At 39.4% G+C, this 18344-nt stretch overlaps 1 protein-coding gene across 2 annotated transcripts in view; it reads left to right on the forward strand.

Annotated features, from left to right (window-relative positions):
- The window catches only part of RB1CC1 (RB1 inducible coiled-coil 1), a 146284-nt gene that overhangs the window by 38546 nt on the left and 89394 nt on the right, over positions 1 to 18344 (forward strand). For both annotated transcript variants that reach the window (XM_063451396.1, XM_063451397.1), the window contains exon 8: positions 8994 to 9178. In XM_063451396.1, the coding sequence (XP_063307466.1) occupies positions 8994 to 9178 (185 nt within the window). The remainder of the gene's footprint in view (positions 1 to 8993; positions 9179 to 18344) is intronic.

Consider the following 18344-nt stretch of genomic DNA (forward strand, 5'->3'; position numbering starts at 1 on the left):
AATGATGCATCTAAAATATGTGTTATAACAAAAGAAAGTCACTAATTATTCACCTTTTGTGTGTTAATCTGCTCAGAAAAAGAGAGAACAAAAATGTTCTGGATCGAAAAGTTATTTTCATGCATTCATAACAAAGAAAACTGTTTCATTTTTAGGAGTTGACATAATTCACATGGCTGTATACTTGAACATTCTGCTCAATCAGTTTGTTTCTTTTGAGCAATAAGTAATACAATCCCTTGATTTTTCCATATGTAGTCAAACTATCTGTAATGTAAAAACATATGCCAGTAATAGCTGTAACTGTAGCATTTGTATTGCCATATTAAGCAATGATATATTGATTTTATATCATATGCAAATGTTTTGATTGTCTAGACAAGCCAGAATACTTGAGGAATTGAGAAATTCATGGTTAGGTGATGTTAAATAGGAATGTGTGATGATCCCTTAAGTTTTAGCTACTGACGTCAAGTTATGACATATGACTCACATTAAACTTGAAATCTATTACTTTGTATATATTATGAAGTTATAGTTGGAACATGACTGAAAATCATTTTTATTGTAATAGACATTTAATATTTTACATTTGTTTATTCCTTCTTTGCTGTCATAATGATAACATATGAGCTTAGTAAGTGCTACTTAGCCATATTACAAATTACACAAAGAATTTTGTTCTTTATTTGGGTAATCCTGTTAAAGGGGGAAAAATATATGATGATGTTAAAGATGTTTTTTTTTTTTTTAAGTAGCTTACTGATATGGGTCTGGAGCAGTTACAATGAACACAAGAGGGGTGTAGCTAAGCCACGGAGCTGAATGGCCGCACGCCGTCTGAGCTCCGGACAAAACTGCCATTTTCACCCTATTTACAGCGCCCAGACTCTGCACAACGATCGCAAAATAGCAGTGCTGGCTGTAGCAGACTAGATGGGGCGTAAACCTAAAAAGTCCAAACCGGACAAGCCACGGCAAAACTCTAGAATTGGAGACAGGCCTGGACTGCAGGGAGCCCAAACATGGCCGCCCTCCATGATGAAAGCTCTGACATGTCTGATGATTTTACGACCGGAACGGAGGTAGAGCCCCTACCCGCACCAAAGGCCCATCTCTCCACTCCCCCGCGACCCGACTCACCCCCGGTCACCATAGCGGTTATGAAGGACCTGCTGGCCGGGGTCCAACACGCTATTCAGGCGGATATGGCGAAAATACGCACAGACCTGCAGGGTCTGACAGGCCGCATTAACGCCCTGGAACAGGGATCCCTGCACACCAGCACGCACACCAAGCAACTACAACAACTGGTGACCGATCTGCAACACCAGAATCTTACATTTGAGCACCAATTCGCAGTTCTGGAGGACCAGAGGCGCAGCCAAAACATTAAGATTTGAGGGATCGCAGAAGAGATACCGGAGGAGGAATTACCTCATTTCACAAGAAGGCTATTCACGACCCTAATAAAACCTAAACTGGCTAAGCAGATAACCCCGGAAGGGATGTTCCGACTCCCAAGGCCTACCACAGCCCCAACCACACAACCCAGAGACCTACTGGTACGCCTTCCGAATAGTAGGGATAAAACAGCAGTGCTGAACGCAACACAAAACTGTTCTCCCTACCTGTTCGAGAATCTGTCGCTCTCATTCTACTCAGACCTCTCACGGTCCACAATGGCCTGGCGCCGTTCCCTCCAGCCCTTCACGGCACTTCTCCGCGCGCAAAGCATCACATACAAGTGGAGGGGCTCACGCGCATTACAACTCTCTCACGGAGATTCCCGGTACACCATCCAAGATCTGCATGGCGCGAGAGACCTACTTTCCACACTGGGCCTCAGACAGGACTCCATACCAACGACGGGACAACTCACCATACCCGCTACACCCGGGATAGGGAACCCAGCGACGACACTACCATTTGTCCCCCGACGGTTTGAATCACGGAAGGGCACAGCAGCCGCAATCTGACGAGACTTTGATGGCTACCTAGGCCCCAGGCCCAAAGACTTGCCCCGAGGGCTTAAATGGAGGAACTCTAAACGCACGATAGTTTAAAGTGGACAAGTTATTTGTTTCCTTATATTTTGGTTAAAATCGTTATTATTCTTATTTTAGACACCTTATATTGGCACAAGACACACTTAATTTTCAAAGCCTGAGGGAAGGGTACTACAAGCTGTCCCACTGCAGCAGTCATACCTACAACCACACATCTGCCCGACAGACACAGGGCCACCGAGAGAGCTCAACTTTCACTCTCTTCCCCTCCCCCCCTCCCCAGGGTAACCGGGGATACTAAACCACCCTACTGGCCACAAAACACATGATGACATCACCATACATTCACTCCATGCATGCAAGCCACAGGTGAACCACACACATCAAGCACAGGAGATGTCATGTCCCGCAGAGACACTTAGCTTCGACGCGCAACAGTAGCAAGATAAGTTCACACGCTAGTCCTAAGCTAATCTATCCTCTACTTCACGACCGAAGCTAATGAATATCTACGTTTCTATTATTACCTAAATATAAAATGTGCTGTCTATATATAGCCATGTAACTGTGGCTGATTGTTTATGATGTGCTTGATACAGCTATCGTGGCGTTTCAGGCTTGTTTGTCACTCTTTGCACGTGAAAAATAAAGAATTTTAAAAAATACAAAATAAAAAAAGGAACACAAGAGGCACCCAGGCCACTTAACCCCTTAAAACTGATATGGCTTGGTCTCCAATATGGCACTGTAGCTTCACAAAATAGTGCCAAAGACATTCATTGGGGATGTCTTTTTACTCAGACGACTTAGCTGAGCATAATTTGGAGGTTTTGAACTTAGTGGCACATATGAAATATACAAAATGCCCAGCAAAAATGCAATCCGTATGTAAAAAAAATGCACACAATTATTTTTTACCACATACTTTGGCATGTAATGGTAAAAAAATGTTAAGGCACAATATGCACCTTATGAGATACCCTGGAGTGTCTACTTTTACAAATGGTAGGCCTTTGTGGGTTTTTTTGAACAGTCAAACTGTTATAATACCCCAAATGGAAGCATAGGCTCATTAAATCCGTCTCTCAAAATTCTACTGTGAATACTGAAAAGGACAGGTCTCCTATATGGCACTGTAGCTTCACGAAATAGTGCCAAAGACATACAATGGGGCTACCGTTGTACTCAGCAGAAGTAACTGAACACATAATAAAACTTTGTACAGGAATAGCACACACCAACTTTACAAAATACACATGAGAAGTTCTTTGTTATAAGTTTGTGTGCAAAAACCCCCAACAAAACACAATTTTACTCCAATATTTAGCAGAGGTTGGCGGTAAAATGGCTACGTAGAAAGTGTCAAAACAACCTTAGGTAAATAGCCTGTGGTGTCTACTTTATATAAATATATACTTTTGTGTGGCAATTTTGTTTTCTTTTATGGCTATTAAGCTTACAAGACAAACATACCTTCAGAAGGATATTGATACCTTAGAGAGAGTTCAAAGAAGGGCTACTAAACTTGTTCATGGATTACAGGATAAAACTTACCAGGAAAGGTTAAAGGATCTTAACATGTATAGCTTGGAGGAAAGACGAGACAGGGGGGATATGATAGAAACATTTAAATACATAAAGGGAATCAACACAGTAAAGGAGGAGACTATATTTAAAAGAAGAAAAACTACCACAACCAGAGGACATAGTCTAAAATTCGAAGGACAAAGGTTTAAAAATAATATCAGGAAGTATTACTTTACTGAGAGGGTAGTGGATGCATGGAATAGCCTTCCAGCTGAAGTGGTAGAGGTTAACACAGTAAAGGAGTTTAAGTATGCGTGGGATAGGCATAAGGCTATCCTAACTATAAGATAATGCCAGGGACTAATGAAAGTATTTAGAAAACTGGGCAGACTAGATGGGCCGAATGGTTCTTATCTGCCGTCACATTCTATGTTTCTATACCAAATTCTAAAATCGCTCCACATTAAAAGTTTGTTTTACTCCTTGTGCTTTGTGACCTGTAACTACCAAAAAAAACTTAAAATCCCAGACACATTATATATTCTGTAAATCAGAACTACTAAATGAATGTATTTTTAATTACTTTCCTTAACCTGCACTATATTGTACACACATTATTATTGCAAAAACTTTTTTGCATGTTTCTGTATTTTTTAATAATAAATAAGCATGTATTTATATATATATATATATATATATATATATATATATATATGTATGTATATGTGTGTGTTACATCAAATTAAAGCCCTTTCTGACGGTATATAATATGCGTCGGTGCAATAAATGAGTAAAATGCAAATTGCAGTTGAACGCAAACAGCAAAAAATGCAAAAAATGACGTTGTCATTAAGTGAAGGACAAGCTTCTGAAGCTCTGTCCTTAAGGGGTTAATCTCAAGGATGTTGTCTGTGTGAAGTGCCCCTGATGTTTTATCCCTGGCAATGAGTCCAGTAAACACGTTTTTTCTATATTTTAATTGAGGGGTGGGGGGCTGCAAATAGCTAGCGAGAAGAACACTATAGTTTTACATTCATGGACCATCACCATTTGTACACATGTGATTGCTCTTTGTCTATACCGTGTTGTCCCCTCTACTGGGGATTGTCTATCCTATGGTCCTTTCTCCTCACTTCAGTCGAGTCTCTACAAGACCTACCGTATCAACAAATACTAAGCTTTGCATTATCCGCCTAAAATAAAGTAAAATTGTAAAATAAAGCAAGTATGCCTGCTCTTTACTGTATCACAAGAATGCATATCATATAATATCGAAATGTAATTGGAATTCTACATTCAACAAATACTGGTGAGATGAGATCTTTTTTTTTTTTTTAAACAATTCACATACAAGGGCTTATCCAACGAATTTAGTATTTATGATCACTGTTGTCAGTAGGTTAGAATACAATTTGTCAAAGATTGTGTTGATATAATTGTACTATATTTAGTGGAGTGAGTGGAAACTTTCCGAGTATGTGGAAATTGGTTATGATGATGATTATTACAGCGGAGAGCAGGCAATAATGGAAAATAGTATTGTTAAATGAGGTGGACGGATATGTGTATTTTGTTATAAAGTGAAAAGGTGTGTCTGTGACAATCTGCAAAATTGAATGTGAAGAGGTTACTGCATATGGGCAGAGGGTAGGTTACAATGTGTGGAGTCCAGGGTGAATGGACCACTTATCTATGACTCTTCTAACAACAGCAACAATTGAGCAGTCCACTCTAACTTTTCTGTCTTTTGGCCAAGATAGGACATCACTTCACTATTGTGATATAACAGGAAGCACAGAACCAATGAATACATTTTTATTTATTTTTTTTTTTTTAAATGAAGCTATCTAATTCTACCCAGCTGCTACACCCCCATAGTGCTGAACCAGCACCTGCATAGGCCACTGCTAGAGTTTATAGGTATTCATGTCTGGCTTCTCTCACTCAGTAGTGTGATTGGCCAGTCTGCATTGAATAATAAGCAGTTTGTGAGTATGTCCGGTCTTGTACTGCTCTAAAGCACAATTCTGATGATCTCCGCCAAGGAGATGGATCAGGGGCCTGAACAGCGTCGGCGGACCTGTGTGGAGCTGGTATACAGATGAGTTTTCTACTTACTTAAGGGGGGCAAGGGGTTGCCGGGCAGCTAAATAGTGTTTTTAACACTATAGGGTCAGGAATACACGTTTGTATTTCTGACCATACCATGAAAAGTATCTACTTCCTTGAATAGTACCGACAGCTTATCAAACAACGTAGATTTTTTTTTTTTATCTGCAGTCATTATTTTATTTAAGTAGGAGCAGATAGCTTTTAAGTGCATGGCCGGGGCTGACGATAAGCAGTAGCTACTTGTCGTAAATCCCCAGTGAAATGTTGCTATATGATCTTTTGGCTTGACTTTAGTTGATGGATCACAGGTGGAAAGTATTTTAATTATTTTCCATTCAGGGATGAAGTAATATGATAATTTTTACAGTAAATGCTAGAAATATGTAAACAGTTAAGTCTGTCACTGACTTTTAGAAAGAGGTGTCATCCATGCAAGCTTCAAATAGTTTGTAAGGTTAGTAATATTTATATTGCAGGTGGTATTACTGAATAAGGCTTCATCTTCATCATCAACATTGCTACATTTTAAATTATGTTATAAAATGTACATTGAAAATTACAGGCTGATACACTACCTATTAAAAAAGCATTTGTGTATGATGTATTATACAAAGATAAAATGTAGAAAAAAGGGGGTAGTACTAGCGCTAATTTAGTGGATGTGATATAGGTGAACAAGCTGCTTCAACACCAAATTCTTATCTTTAAACAATAGTGGATACAAGGTGAAGCGCTGTATATTTTAAACAATGTGAAGTATAAAAAATAGGATAATACCTTAATTTCATAAACAAAAGTCCATATGTGACATATAGTACCTTGAAATAAAACACAAATAAAGATAAAAATAGTGTATCCTGTGATATAAATAAATTGGTATAGAATGAAGTAAATTTCCCACTCACACTTTTAAGAGCTAATGGATATAGCTCAATAAAATCGCTTGTAGGATCCGTAAAGGCGATCCTAATCCCTTCTTTTGGTGGGAGTTCTTCCTCTTCCTTGGTCTCTAAAATCAGGAGAGGTATATGGTGCAGTACCTTAGATATAAAATCTATAAAAGGGTAAAGCAAAAGGGGTACTTACAAACCCAGAGCCATCCAAATCGGCTCTGATCAGGAGTGTATGTGGTTAAGGACCACAATCCTTCTTTGTGCAAATAAAAGTAGCAGGAACAATGCCAGTAGTGTTAAAAAATATATATAAATACTTTATTTACATAAAAATATATAACATTATAAAAACACTTTACTAGGCATTAAAAAAGTCCAATTCCATGAAGACAAGTAATCTCCAAGTTCCCAAGTTGGATGCCTGAATTTCCCTTTTGCACTTCTTTTTGAGTTGTTTTAAAGTAACATGCCATTGCATTTATTTTTTCATTTTTTTTTTTTATTTAACTGTATGGTAGATATACCTCCAAAGAAAACCTGCACATGTGTTTTTATGTTTTTCTTTGGGTTATAAAAAACAGCTTGCAGACGTGCAGGCCCTCTGTTCTGACACAGACTTTCAGTCTGTACTGGGGAATACTCCAATCTGAATCTTGAAACTAGCAAAAGAAAACATCCCTGGATGTCTGAGTGACTGCTGGAGAGTTATTTCTTTCCCCAGTTATAAAAGTGCTGATTTCTATTGAAAAAAAAGAAAGAAAGATGAGAAAGTCCAGACTCAGAAAGCACTTGAGCAAGCTGAAGTACTTTGTATCTGGAGTGTTTCTTTGACTTTTTAGCCAAGAATGGGCAAGGTCTGCAGCATTGTTAGGTATATTGCCAGATCCATAAGTTGTTTTTTTTTTTTGTTTTTTAAATTATATTTTCCTTTGTCTGCTGAGCAGAACCCCAGAGACCTTCTTGAGAAATTTAAACTTTAACACATCTAATTTTCTGTAGAAGGTGTTTTAATTCATCCTGTTTTTTTAAATTGTTATTAAGGTGCTCTTAAATCTTTTAGCAATGTGTATTGGGACACCATAATGCTGAATAAAGGGCAAAGGAACAGTGCTTGCATCAATAGGTGCACATGGTCTTATAAAATGGCTTTATATTTCATTATGAAACTATACAGGCAATTATTGACCTAATGACCTCACAAGAGTTGATTAACCATTAATTACATCATGGCTCCAGGCATTCTGCAAAGAAAATGTCATTTTCCTGATGTTGGCTTATCTTGTTAAAAATATGACAAGAGATGGCTGTCACAAAATACTATTTGCTTTCCTTTGCAAAGGAGATCAGGATTTTATGCCTTTAACCCAGGTTTTCAGGTTTCGTATCATTATGTGTCATCCTTTGATACACATGTTTTTAAATCTCTCAATGTGCAATATTTTATATATTTTTTCAAGGCTGTACTTCACTGGCAGTCGTGTTGTAAAATAAAATGATCAACTCTCCATATTAGTGAACTTTAAATTGCATCTTTATTTTCCTTTTTTTTTAAAAATTTATTTTTTTATTAAGCAACTTATGCTGTTATTTTGGCCTTGCTCTCCTCAACATATAAAATAATAATCATGACTATTGAATATGCAATTTGTGCACAAAATTCGTGAACCATTCGGTGAAATGTTCCACAAAGTAATAGCAATCCAATCGGGAACAAACCGCACGTTTCGGTATATTACTGTCTATGTAATGTAAAAACTGTGGGAAGAGTTAAAAAGTCCCGTATGAGGGTCAAACCTCTCTTACAATCGACAGATGCTGTTTAACTGTTGGTTGCATTTGTAATCAAAGTTTAATTGACCACAACCTTTGGCTGTTCAGTCATTTCTGTTTAAGCTGGATGATTTTGCTGGCTAGTGGTGCCGAAGAGAGGCCTGTTACAAGAGTTTAAAGATATTTAGCAATGTACCTTCAGTCGTGTATTTTCTGTCTTTTCCACCACAATATTTTTAATTCCTGTTATACCGTCTCATCCAATCCCAAATAAGCGCTCTTTTCTGCCCCACAATCTTGCCACAGTTAACTTCTGTATGAATGAAGAAATTATGTCTAGTTTATATGACTTATGTGGGATGTCATCAGTAAATGATATATGCTGATTACGGTACTTTACTTTGTACTTCATAATTATACACAAACCAAAAAGGAATATTTAATTTTCCAATATTCACTGTCTAAAAGGTTAATGGAGATTGGCTATCTTGCATGTGTATTAGAACACTGAATAAAACATCTATTGATCTCTTTGCTAAAAATAACTTTAAAAAAATACTCTTGTGACAGCTTTTTTTTCTTTTTCTTTTTCTTTTTTTTTTGTATTAACTTGAAAAAATGTTAATCATCTGTTCCTATGTTATGAAACAATTGGGAACTAATAGTAATTATATTATTATAGGGATTTTTAGCCAATCAAAAACGGGCTGAAAACTTGAAGGACCCCTCTGTGTTACCTGATTTGTGCTTGAGTCATGCAAACCAATTGATGATAATGCTAACAAACCACAGGAAGTTGTTGGACATCAAACAAAAATGTGCCACTGCCAAACAGGAGCTTGCTAACAACCTGCAAGTTCGATTAAGGTCAGTATGGAAATTTGTTTACAATTCTTATATACTTTTTAAAATTAATGCAAACTCATGTTCATTAATAATCTCAGTCATAGATTACAGTTGAAATGAAGTAGCAAGACATATGTCAATTCCTACCTTGCTAATACATTGGTTGTGTTCATTTAGTTTGCATGCAGATTTTTTTTTTTTTTAAATGGTCATCACACTCTCGCCTCAAAGGATGAAAAATGACAGATCATATATGTAGCGGAGAGCCGATCTTGCACAGCTATTCTCCACTAGAGATTCCAGTGAGGCTCAGGAACAAGGTGATGTTAAGTCTATAGGCAAGGTTTCCAGCAGGTAAAGTAATACAGCAGTATCCCCATCGCAATCCCAATAACTGGACGACACACAGTTTCAGGAGTAGACTGACAAGCTTTATTCCACAGTTCCTTATAAAGCCCTCTCCCATGCAAGGGAGGAGGTTCTAACACTTAAGACATTATCCAATCTCTAAGTAGTAACCTCCCACAGATCTCCTCCCCTCCTCTAGCATCATAATCCCCTTATTGTGTACACAGTTTTCCCCGAGTTTTGGATGTACCCTAAATACTTGGGGTACATCCACAAATCCAACATCCCCAGATAGCTCTATTCTGGGGGACCAACATACTTAAAAATTAGCCCATTCGGATGAATGGTTCGTGAGATATGGGGTTCCAAAGATTTGACCGACCGCATGGGTAAAGTATCCGAAAACAGTTCCATGCATTTTGGCCCTGCGGTCGGTCACAAACAAGGGAATGAAAACAGGCGAATTGCCTGTGTTATAGAGCCTGGAGAGGGTTTGAATGAATTCCCTTGTTTATGGGGCTCTTTCTACCGAACGGCGGGTCATTCGGTAGTTTCCATACGAATTTCTGGAAGTATGGAGGTCTCAGCGGTGTTTGCCTAGTCAAGTGTCCGATTTTAGTTCCAGACACTCGACGGCAAAACACCGCTGTTCGGTAGTTTAAGATGGCCGCCGCCACGTGTTTGTTTCCCGAATGGCGGCCACCCAGAGGACAAAGACCACACTGCACTGATTGCCAATTACCTGTTTGCAACATTGTTGCAAACGGTAATTGGAGGCACACTCATTCCTGGGTGGTCTGGTTGTTCGGTAGTTTCATTCCCTTGTTTTATTTGAATGATTCTACCGAACAACTAGAGGAATACAATTCTTTACATACATTTAACTGTCATTATACCCGGATACCATGCTTTCTATACATGTACATACACATTAAACCAGCCATATGACCAAATACACTTATTCTCATACATGTCGTGGGACAGCCCGGTACCAATCCGCTACAATATATATTTCTTTGCATTCTAGTAGTTTGGCTGATACAATATTCCGATTGTTTTTTTATTTATTCTGAAACATATTTTGCCAGATCCTAACTAGTCATTGAATTTTTAGAACATTTTTTACACAAATACAAATGAAAAATTACATTTTCACTTTTTTTATTTTTTTATTTTAAGCTATGTTGTTTACATTTAAAGGATTAATATGATTAACATGACCACTTTAGTGATTTTCAGTAGTCATGGTGCCTGGAGTCCGCTTTAAAATGCCGTACATACAGAGATGAACCCCTTAGCTACCTCCTGCAGCATCATGGTGGCATCATCAGCCAGTCAGGAACTAGACTTCTGGGCTAGCTAATAACAGTTCTGTGCCACTTTGTTTGCACAGAATGTCCACCTCCCATGATGCTGTTGGAGGTGGAGCTACACATCTGGGAGCCAAGTGTTTAAAGCGGTACTGTCGTACCGAACTTACCTTTACCCAATCGATTCCTCTTCTCTCCCTCTGTCAGGATCTGTTCTTAAGTTCTTGATGTCTACTGTGTTTTTCTTTAAAACATAGACAAAGTAGGGACTACTTTGTCTTATGCAGGTTTCATACGCTTGATCAGCGGAGGAACAAAGTGTGCTTCGTTTCCGGTGATAAAAGCAATTTTCCCACAATTCTCACCTTTGATCCGTGATCTTGCGATGCTTCCTGTCAGTATTCTCGAACATCCTATCCCTTAGACATAACGCTGGAAAAACTACACAATTTCGTCCTAACAGAATGAGAAAAATGTGTTCATTCATTTTAGGACTTTGTTCGTATCGGAGTTTCATTCATTTGAATGAAATTCCGATCCTATTTGTGCCGTGGCTGCATCTTGCAGCCGCTCGGTAGATAAATCCCTAATTCCCACGGTAAAGATTACTTAGTATTAGTAAATTCTGCCCCTACTCGCTATATCACGAGTAGGGGCATGTCTACTAAACAGCGAGCAGCCTGTGGCTGCTCACTGTTAAAAAAACAAACAAAAAAAAAACCCCTAGTGTCCCCCCTCCCGATCTTGATGATCTCAGCCGAACAAATACTTTACCATATGAAAGCATGTGGAGGGTATTGTGCATGCATGACAAAATGCCACGCTGCGAATTTCAGCATCTCTTTTACGGATGCATTGAATTTTAATGCAACTCTATGGGGAGTATTCAGTGTCTCCATGCAGAGCACACAGTGCAACACTGAAATAGGAAGCACCTCTAGTGTCTGCCTTAGTGAATGCCACTACAGGTGTTACTAGGCAGCCAATAGTGAAATGTAAAGAAGAAAAACCTGCATGGACATGCTTTAGACACCAGATGCACTACATTAAGCTGTAGTGGTGGTTCTGGTGACTATATTTTAAATGCCAAAAGAGCACATTATTCTAAACCAAAATAGAACATATCATGTGGTACCATCTGGTGTCTGCCTTAAAAATATTAATTCTCCCATGCAATTCTAATATAAATATTTGGATTTGCATATATGAAAACCTGAATTTCAGTTGGTTTCACTACAGTTGAAGGCAAATTAACAAACAATATCACCTACTTTTTCTTGCAGTTGATCCAAAATAAATTTGCAGTATTAGCTCAGTGGCAGTGCAAACAACCAGCAAGCAAATGGTTAAAATAATGATACATTTAAAAAACAATAAAGTAATAACACTATATGAATTAAATATATAAATACATTCGTTAATAATTTCTCCTCAGAATAATGCAAATGGCAGCATTTTGTAATATACGAGTGCCTTAAAGGCACATTGTAGGCATTATAAACCATTTTTGAAAAAAAAATTTTTTAGAAGTTAAATACCGAATAAGCTTTGCCTTCGGGAGGTGTGTGTAAGGCAGAGATTGCCTTACTTGTTGGCATATAGATTCATACCTGCAATGACACTGTTCTAGGCTGAAAGCTGTCATCTGACACTCAGCCAGTTACAGCCACCCTTTCCATTGCTGCTCAGGCTAATGCACATAGAGGATGGGTTTATGGTGACTTTTGTTAAGTGTTCTTGCATAGCAAGACCACTTAATGTTATCTCACATATATATTATTATTGTTATAGCCAAATTTACCACCCTAACTCCTCCCACAGTTTTTACATTACATAGACAGTAATATACCGAAACGTGCGGATTGTTCCCGATTGGATTGCTATTACTTTGTGGAACGTTTCACCGAATGGTTCACGGAATATCGTCGTTCTTGTGGCAAAATTGGTCCCATAGGAATTGTGGCGAAACCAACCTCGCCACTATGAACTGGAGAAGCCTGGTTGCCCGCCTGCTGCCTTTGGACTATGGCCCTGGAAGATTGGGCCCTTTAAAAAAATGTATTCGGCCCTAACAGAGTGCATGTCACTCATTCTGGCCCTTTAAATACAGTGGGTACTTGCCCTGTGTGAGCGGTGATACCCCAGATAGCTATGCCATGGAGCCCATTCATATAATGAAAGACTTTAGCTCCATGGCAATTGAACTGTGTGAATAGGATCTGAGCGCTATTCGGTAGTTTTGTGCGCTCAGATCCCAGCTATCTGGGGATATGTGAAATGTCTGTGTGTTATGTGTAAAAGGTGACTTTATGTATTTTAAAGTGTTTTACTGTCTTTGTGTCCCCATGTGCATAATGGAGTCTTGTCTCTGTCCTGGGAGGTAATTGGATTACTTCTCCATTGTCTCCAGGAGAGAGGGATCTGTAAAACCAGTCTGAGCCAGATAGCCATGTGTCAGCCAGGGCCCAAAAGATATTTTACTAACTTTTGAACCCCTGGTCTGATTCATGCCATTTTTTAATATGTTGTTCCCCTGAATGGATTGATTGTGAATATGTAATGTTATGTGAATATGTTTATGTGAATGTGATGTATGGTTTTAGAGTTATGAAAGTTGGGCAGAAAGTATGTTTTAACTGTATGTGTAATTGAGTTTCCTCTCAGGATAAGGGGAGGGAATATGTGGGATGTAACTGTGATGTGATTGGTTGTTTTATACCTCCCTGTGGGCGGACCTGTATTTGCAACAACTGTAATAAAAACCATGCTGGGTGTGCCAGCACCTCAGATTCTGCTTGACCCTCAAAACGAAGTGTCGTCTCGTTATTGGGGGAATTGGATTGTATGCTGACTGCCAGGAGTGTAAACCTTTCGGATGGTTTTTCCTGTTCGGCTGTTTCCAGGTTCGTGTAGTTTGCAGTTCGGGAGATTGGTGCTTACAGTAGCTGCCTGTGTATCTGGAAAGGGGGATATCGCCTAAACTGTTTTTTATCCTCTTGTGGGCGAAACGGTCCGTTACAGGAATGAATGGCAAAACTAGAGTGGGAGCTGGCAAAAGCTGAAAAATCAGGACATGATTTCTAAACTGCCACCACTCCCTCATTTTCTAACCCATCTACACAAATCTTATATCAAAATGTTCAGCTATCCCTGCTGCCACTAGAAATCCATAGTCCTGATAGTTTTCACAATATGACCATTTGTTTGCAACTCACGCCGTCCATTGACATTCATTGAAACTTCACTCTAGCCAGCTCAAACTTGAAGGGCAATTTCTAAACTGCGACTGTGCCTTCATTTTACTTCAGAGACATACTATGCATCAAAATGTAGGTCTGGGTCTTGTGATTCTCACAATATAAACCTCTTCGCTGTAGGATGTATAGTTTTTAAAATACGACCGTTTGAAGATGGCAACCGCCAAAATACTCTGACCTGTGCCAGGCTGGAGCAGCAAGTGATGTCATAGACAGGGCCTTTTGTACACCTGCTAATGTTTTTATAAATGAATGTTTTAACCCCTTCATGACGGAGTCAATAGTGCACGTTCTGATCAAAACAAAACGTAAACAAAAACTAGAATTTACGCTATATGTCTGTTCAACCGTAGTTCCCCTCTTTCAAATTATATGCACCCACACTTATTATATATCATTTTGTTCAGGAGAAACAGGGCTTTAATATATCATTAACTATTCATATATGGAACATAATTTATTATGAATAAAATAAAAATGTGAGAAAATAAGATTTTTTTTTTTTAAATTTGCATTTCCGTCTGACATTTTAATGTCATGTGAATGTCATAACACTGTTAGGTTTTACTGCAAAATGCACATATTTGTAATCAGTGATGTCTCACGAGTACAACAGTAACCCCCATTAACAGGTTTTATGGTGTTTTGGAAAGTTACAGGGTCAAATATAGAACATTCCATTTTTAAATTGAAATTTTCCAGATTAGTAATGTTACCTTTGAGACGGTGTGGTAGCCCAGGAATGAGAATGACCCCCATAATGGCATAGCATTTGAAAAAGTAGACAAGCCCAAGGTATTGAAAGTGGGGTATGTTTAGTCTTTTTTAGTAGCCACTTAGTCACACTGGCCAAAGTTAGCGTTCATATTTGTTTTTGTGTGAAAAAAGCAAAAAAACGAATATTTGGCCAGTGTTTGTGACTAAGTGGCTACTAAGAAAGACTGGGCATACCCCACTTGCAATACCTCGGGTTGTCTACTTTTGCAAATGGTATGCCATCATGGGGGTAATTCTCATTCCTGGGCTACCATACGCTCTCAAAGGCAACATAACCAATCTGGCAAATTTCAATGTCAAAAAAATGAAATGCAAGCCTTATATGTGACTCTCTAACTTTCCAAAACACCATAAAACCTGTACATGGGGGGTACTTTTATTCTCGGGAGACTTCACTAAACACAAATATTAGTGTTTTAAAACAGTAAAACATATTACAACAATAATATAGACCATAAAAGTGCCGTTCGCTTGTAAAAAAATGCAAAAAACGTCACTTTTACTTAAAATATCATCGTTGTAATACAATTTACTAGTTTGAAACACTAATATTTGAGTTCAGCGAAGTCTTCCGAGTAAAACAGTACCCCCTATGTACGTATTTTTGGTGTCTTGGAGAGTTACAGGGTCAAATATAGTGCTTGCAAATTAAATTCTCTGCACTTTCTCCCTGTGTTGTCAGGCATGTCAATCAAATTTTAATTAATCAAATCACATAATTACGTTAAAAGATTATTTAAATATACACGTAGAATTTTAATATATATGCATTTAAAGGTATTTAAATTCTACGTGTATACTAATGTAATCTTTTATGTAATTATATGTATTTATCTATATATATATATATATATATATATATATATTTGCGGTTATTTGTATTTTATATATATATATATAGATAGATATATATAGAATGTCATTCTAAGTGTATTTTGTTACCGATATATATATTAAAGGAACACTATAGTCACCTAAATTACTTTAGCTAAATAAATCAGTTTTAGTGTATAGATCATGGGTCGTCAACCTGGTCCCTACCGCCCACTAGTGGGCGTTTCGGGATTCCAGGTGGGCGGTAGGGATTTTCACATTTTTTTATGGATTGGGTGAGCGGGCGGGCGGGTGTGAGCCGGCGGTACCCCTGCGATCGGGTACCGCCATCACCACTTGCGGCCCCGGCGGCAATCCGCCGGGGCCGCATATAGAGGGGTCCATCGGGTGGCCCATGCTGTCAGGGCCACCCGATGGATGTGGATTGTGAGGGGGCCCGGTCAGCGCTGGGCGCTTTAACAGCGCGACCGGCCCCCTGTGATGACATCATCTCTGCTGGGAGGAAGTGATTCCCCGGTCACTCCTCCCAGCATACTGAGAGCCCGCGCGGGAGGAAGGAAGAGGAGGGAGTCAGAGTGGGAACTCTGACTCCCATCCACCTGAGCCACCACTGGACCCCAGGGAAAGTCACCCTCCTGCACCTTAAAGGTAGGAAACAGGAGGGTGACTTAAATATAATGTGTGTTTGTTTGTGTATGTGTCTTTGTATGTATGTCTTGTGTGTGTCTGTATGTGTGTCTTGTTTTTGTATGTATGTCTTGTGTGTGTATGTGTCTTTGTATGTGTCTGTATATATGTGTCTTGTTTTTGTATGTATGTCTTGTGTTTGTATGTATGTCTTGTGTGTGTGTGTCTGTATATATGTGTCTTGTTTTTGTATGTATGTCTTGTGTGTGTGTCTGTGTGTGTGTCTTGTTTTTGTATGTATGTCTTGTGTGTGTGTCTGTGTATGTGTCGTGTGTCTGTCTGTATATATGTGTGTATGTATGTGTGTCTTGTCTTTGTATGTATATGTTTCTTGTGTCTGTCTGTATGTGTGTGTGCCTGTCTGTATGTATGTGTGCCTGTCTGTATGTATGTGTGCCTGTCTGTATGTATGTATGTATGTATGTATGCCAGCAGGGCCGCCATCAGAAATTTTGGGGCCCCTAACACAGCTCATGTTCTTGGCCCCCCCTTCAAGCCCGCCTCCGAATACACACACACACACTAACAGATACAAATACTGAAACAGACATACAGGCATAAGGCTATCCTAACTATAAGATAAGGCCAGGGACTAATGAAAGTATTTAGAAAACTGGGCAGACTAGATGGGCCGAATGGTTCTTATCTGCCGTCACATTCTATGTTTCTATGTTTCTAAACAGACATACACACATGCATACACACTGGCATACACACAGTGCATACGCATACACTGACATACACTGGCATATACACATACACTGGCATACATACACACACACATACACTGGCATACATACACACACACATACACTGGCATACACATACACTGGCATACATACATACACACACTGGCATACACATACACTGGCATACACACACACTGGCACACACACACACTGGCATACACACACACTGGCATACACACATACACCTCATTTTCAGCCACCCTCCTCTCCCCTTATCGTCGCAGGAGGGAGGCTGGGGATGATGCGAGTCGGCTGCCTCTCCTCGCGGCCTTTCTCTCCTCCTTCCCGCGCGGAGTAAACTGGGAGGAAGTGACCGGACGTCACTTCCTCCCAGCAGCACTTGCTTCCGGCTGCATTTTTTTTTTTTAAAGGGGCCCGGTCGCGCTGACCGGGCCCCTGAAGATAATAGGGCCCATTTGGTGGCCCTAAATGCTTGGGACACCTGATGGGCCCCATAAGCGTGTGGGCCCCGGTGCAGATGCACCGGCGGCAGTTCCGCTGATACACGTGGGGCCCCCAGGGCCGCCAGGCCCGTGACAATTGTCACGGTTGTCATGCCCTGATGGCGGCCCTGTGTGCCAATCTGTTATACTGGGATACCTAGCTCAGCCTTCCTTCTGGGCATTTCTATAAGGAAGGTTAAAAAAGGGGGGGGAAAAAAGGTGGGGAGGGGAATTGAGGAGGGATAAGAGGGGAGATGACGCACAGATGAGAAATCCTATTATGCGCAAACAGAGAAGTCGTCTGAATATCACCGAAAGAGGAGACCTTTGTTTGTTCCTTACGAAAATCGAACCAGATATCAAATATTTAGTCTTGCATCATCAACCTCAAGGATCTCATTAATCACTAGTAAAGGTAATTTCAATTTACTTTATTGTTTTCTCATTAAACTTTATAAAGTTAAAAACATTATAAACATGCATTAATTGGAAATAAAAAGATAAATGAACGTACACGCTCCTTTCGAAAAACATTCCGCACTTGCGCGAAAACTGGTGGGCGGTAAGGGAAATTTTTCAACCAAAAAGATGCATTAGTGGGCGGTAGTTAGAAAAAGGTTGACTACCACTGGTATAGATCATTCCACTGCAATTTCACTGCTCGATTCACTGTCATTTAGGAGTTAAATCACTTTGTTTCTGTTTATGCAGCCCTAGCCACAAATCCCCTGGCTATGATTGACAGAGCCTGCATGAAAGAAAAACTGGTTTCACTTTCAAAC

The sequence above is a fragment of the Pelobates fuscus genome, chromosome 4 (genome assembly GCF_036172605.1).
Source record: "Pelobates fuscus isolate aPelFus1 chromosome 4, aPelFus1.pri, whole genome shotgun sequence".
NCBI lineage: Eukaryota > Metazoa > Chordata > Amphibia > Anura > Pelobatidae > Pelobates > Pelobates fuscus.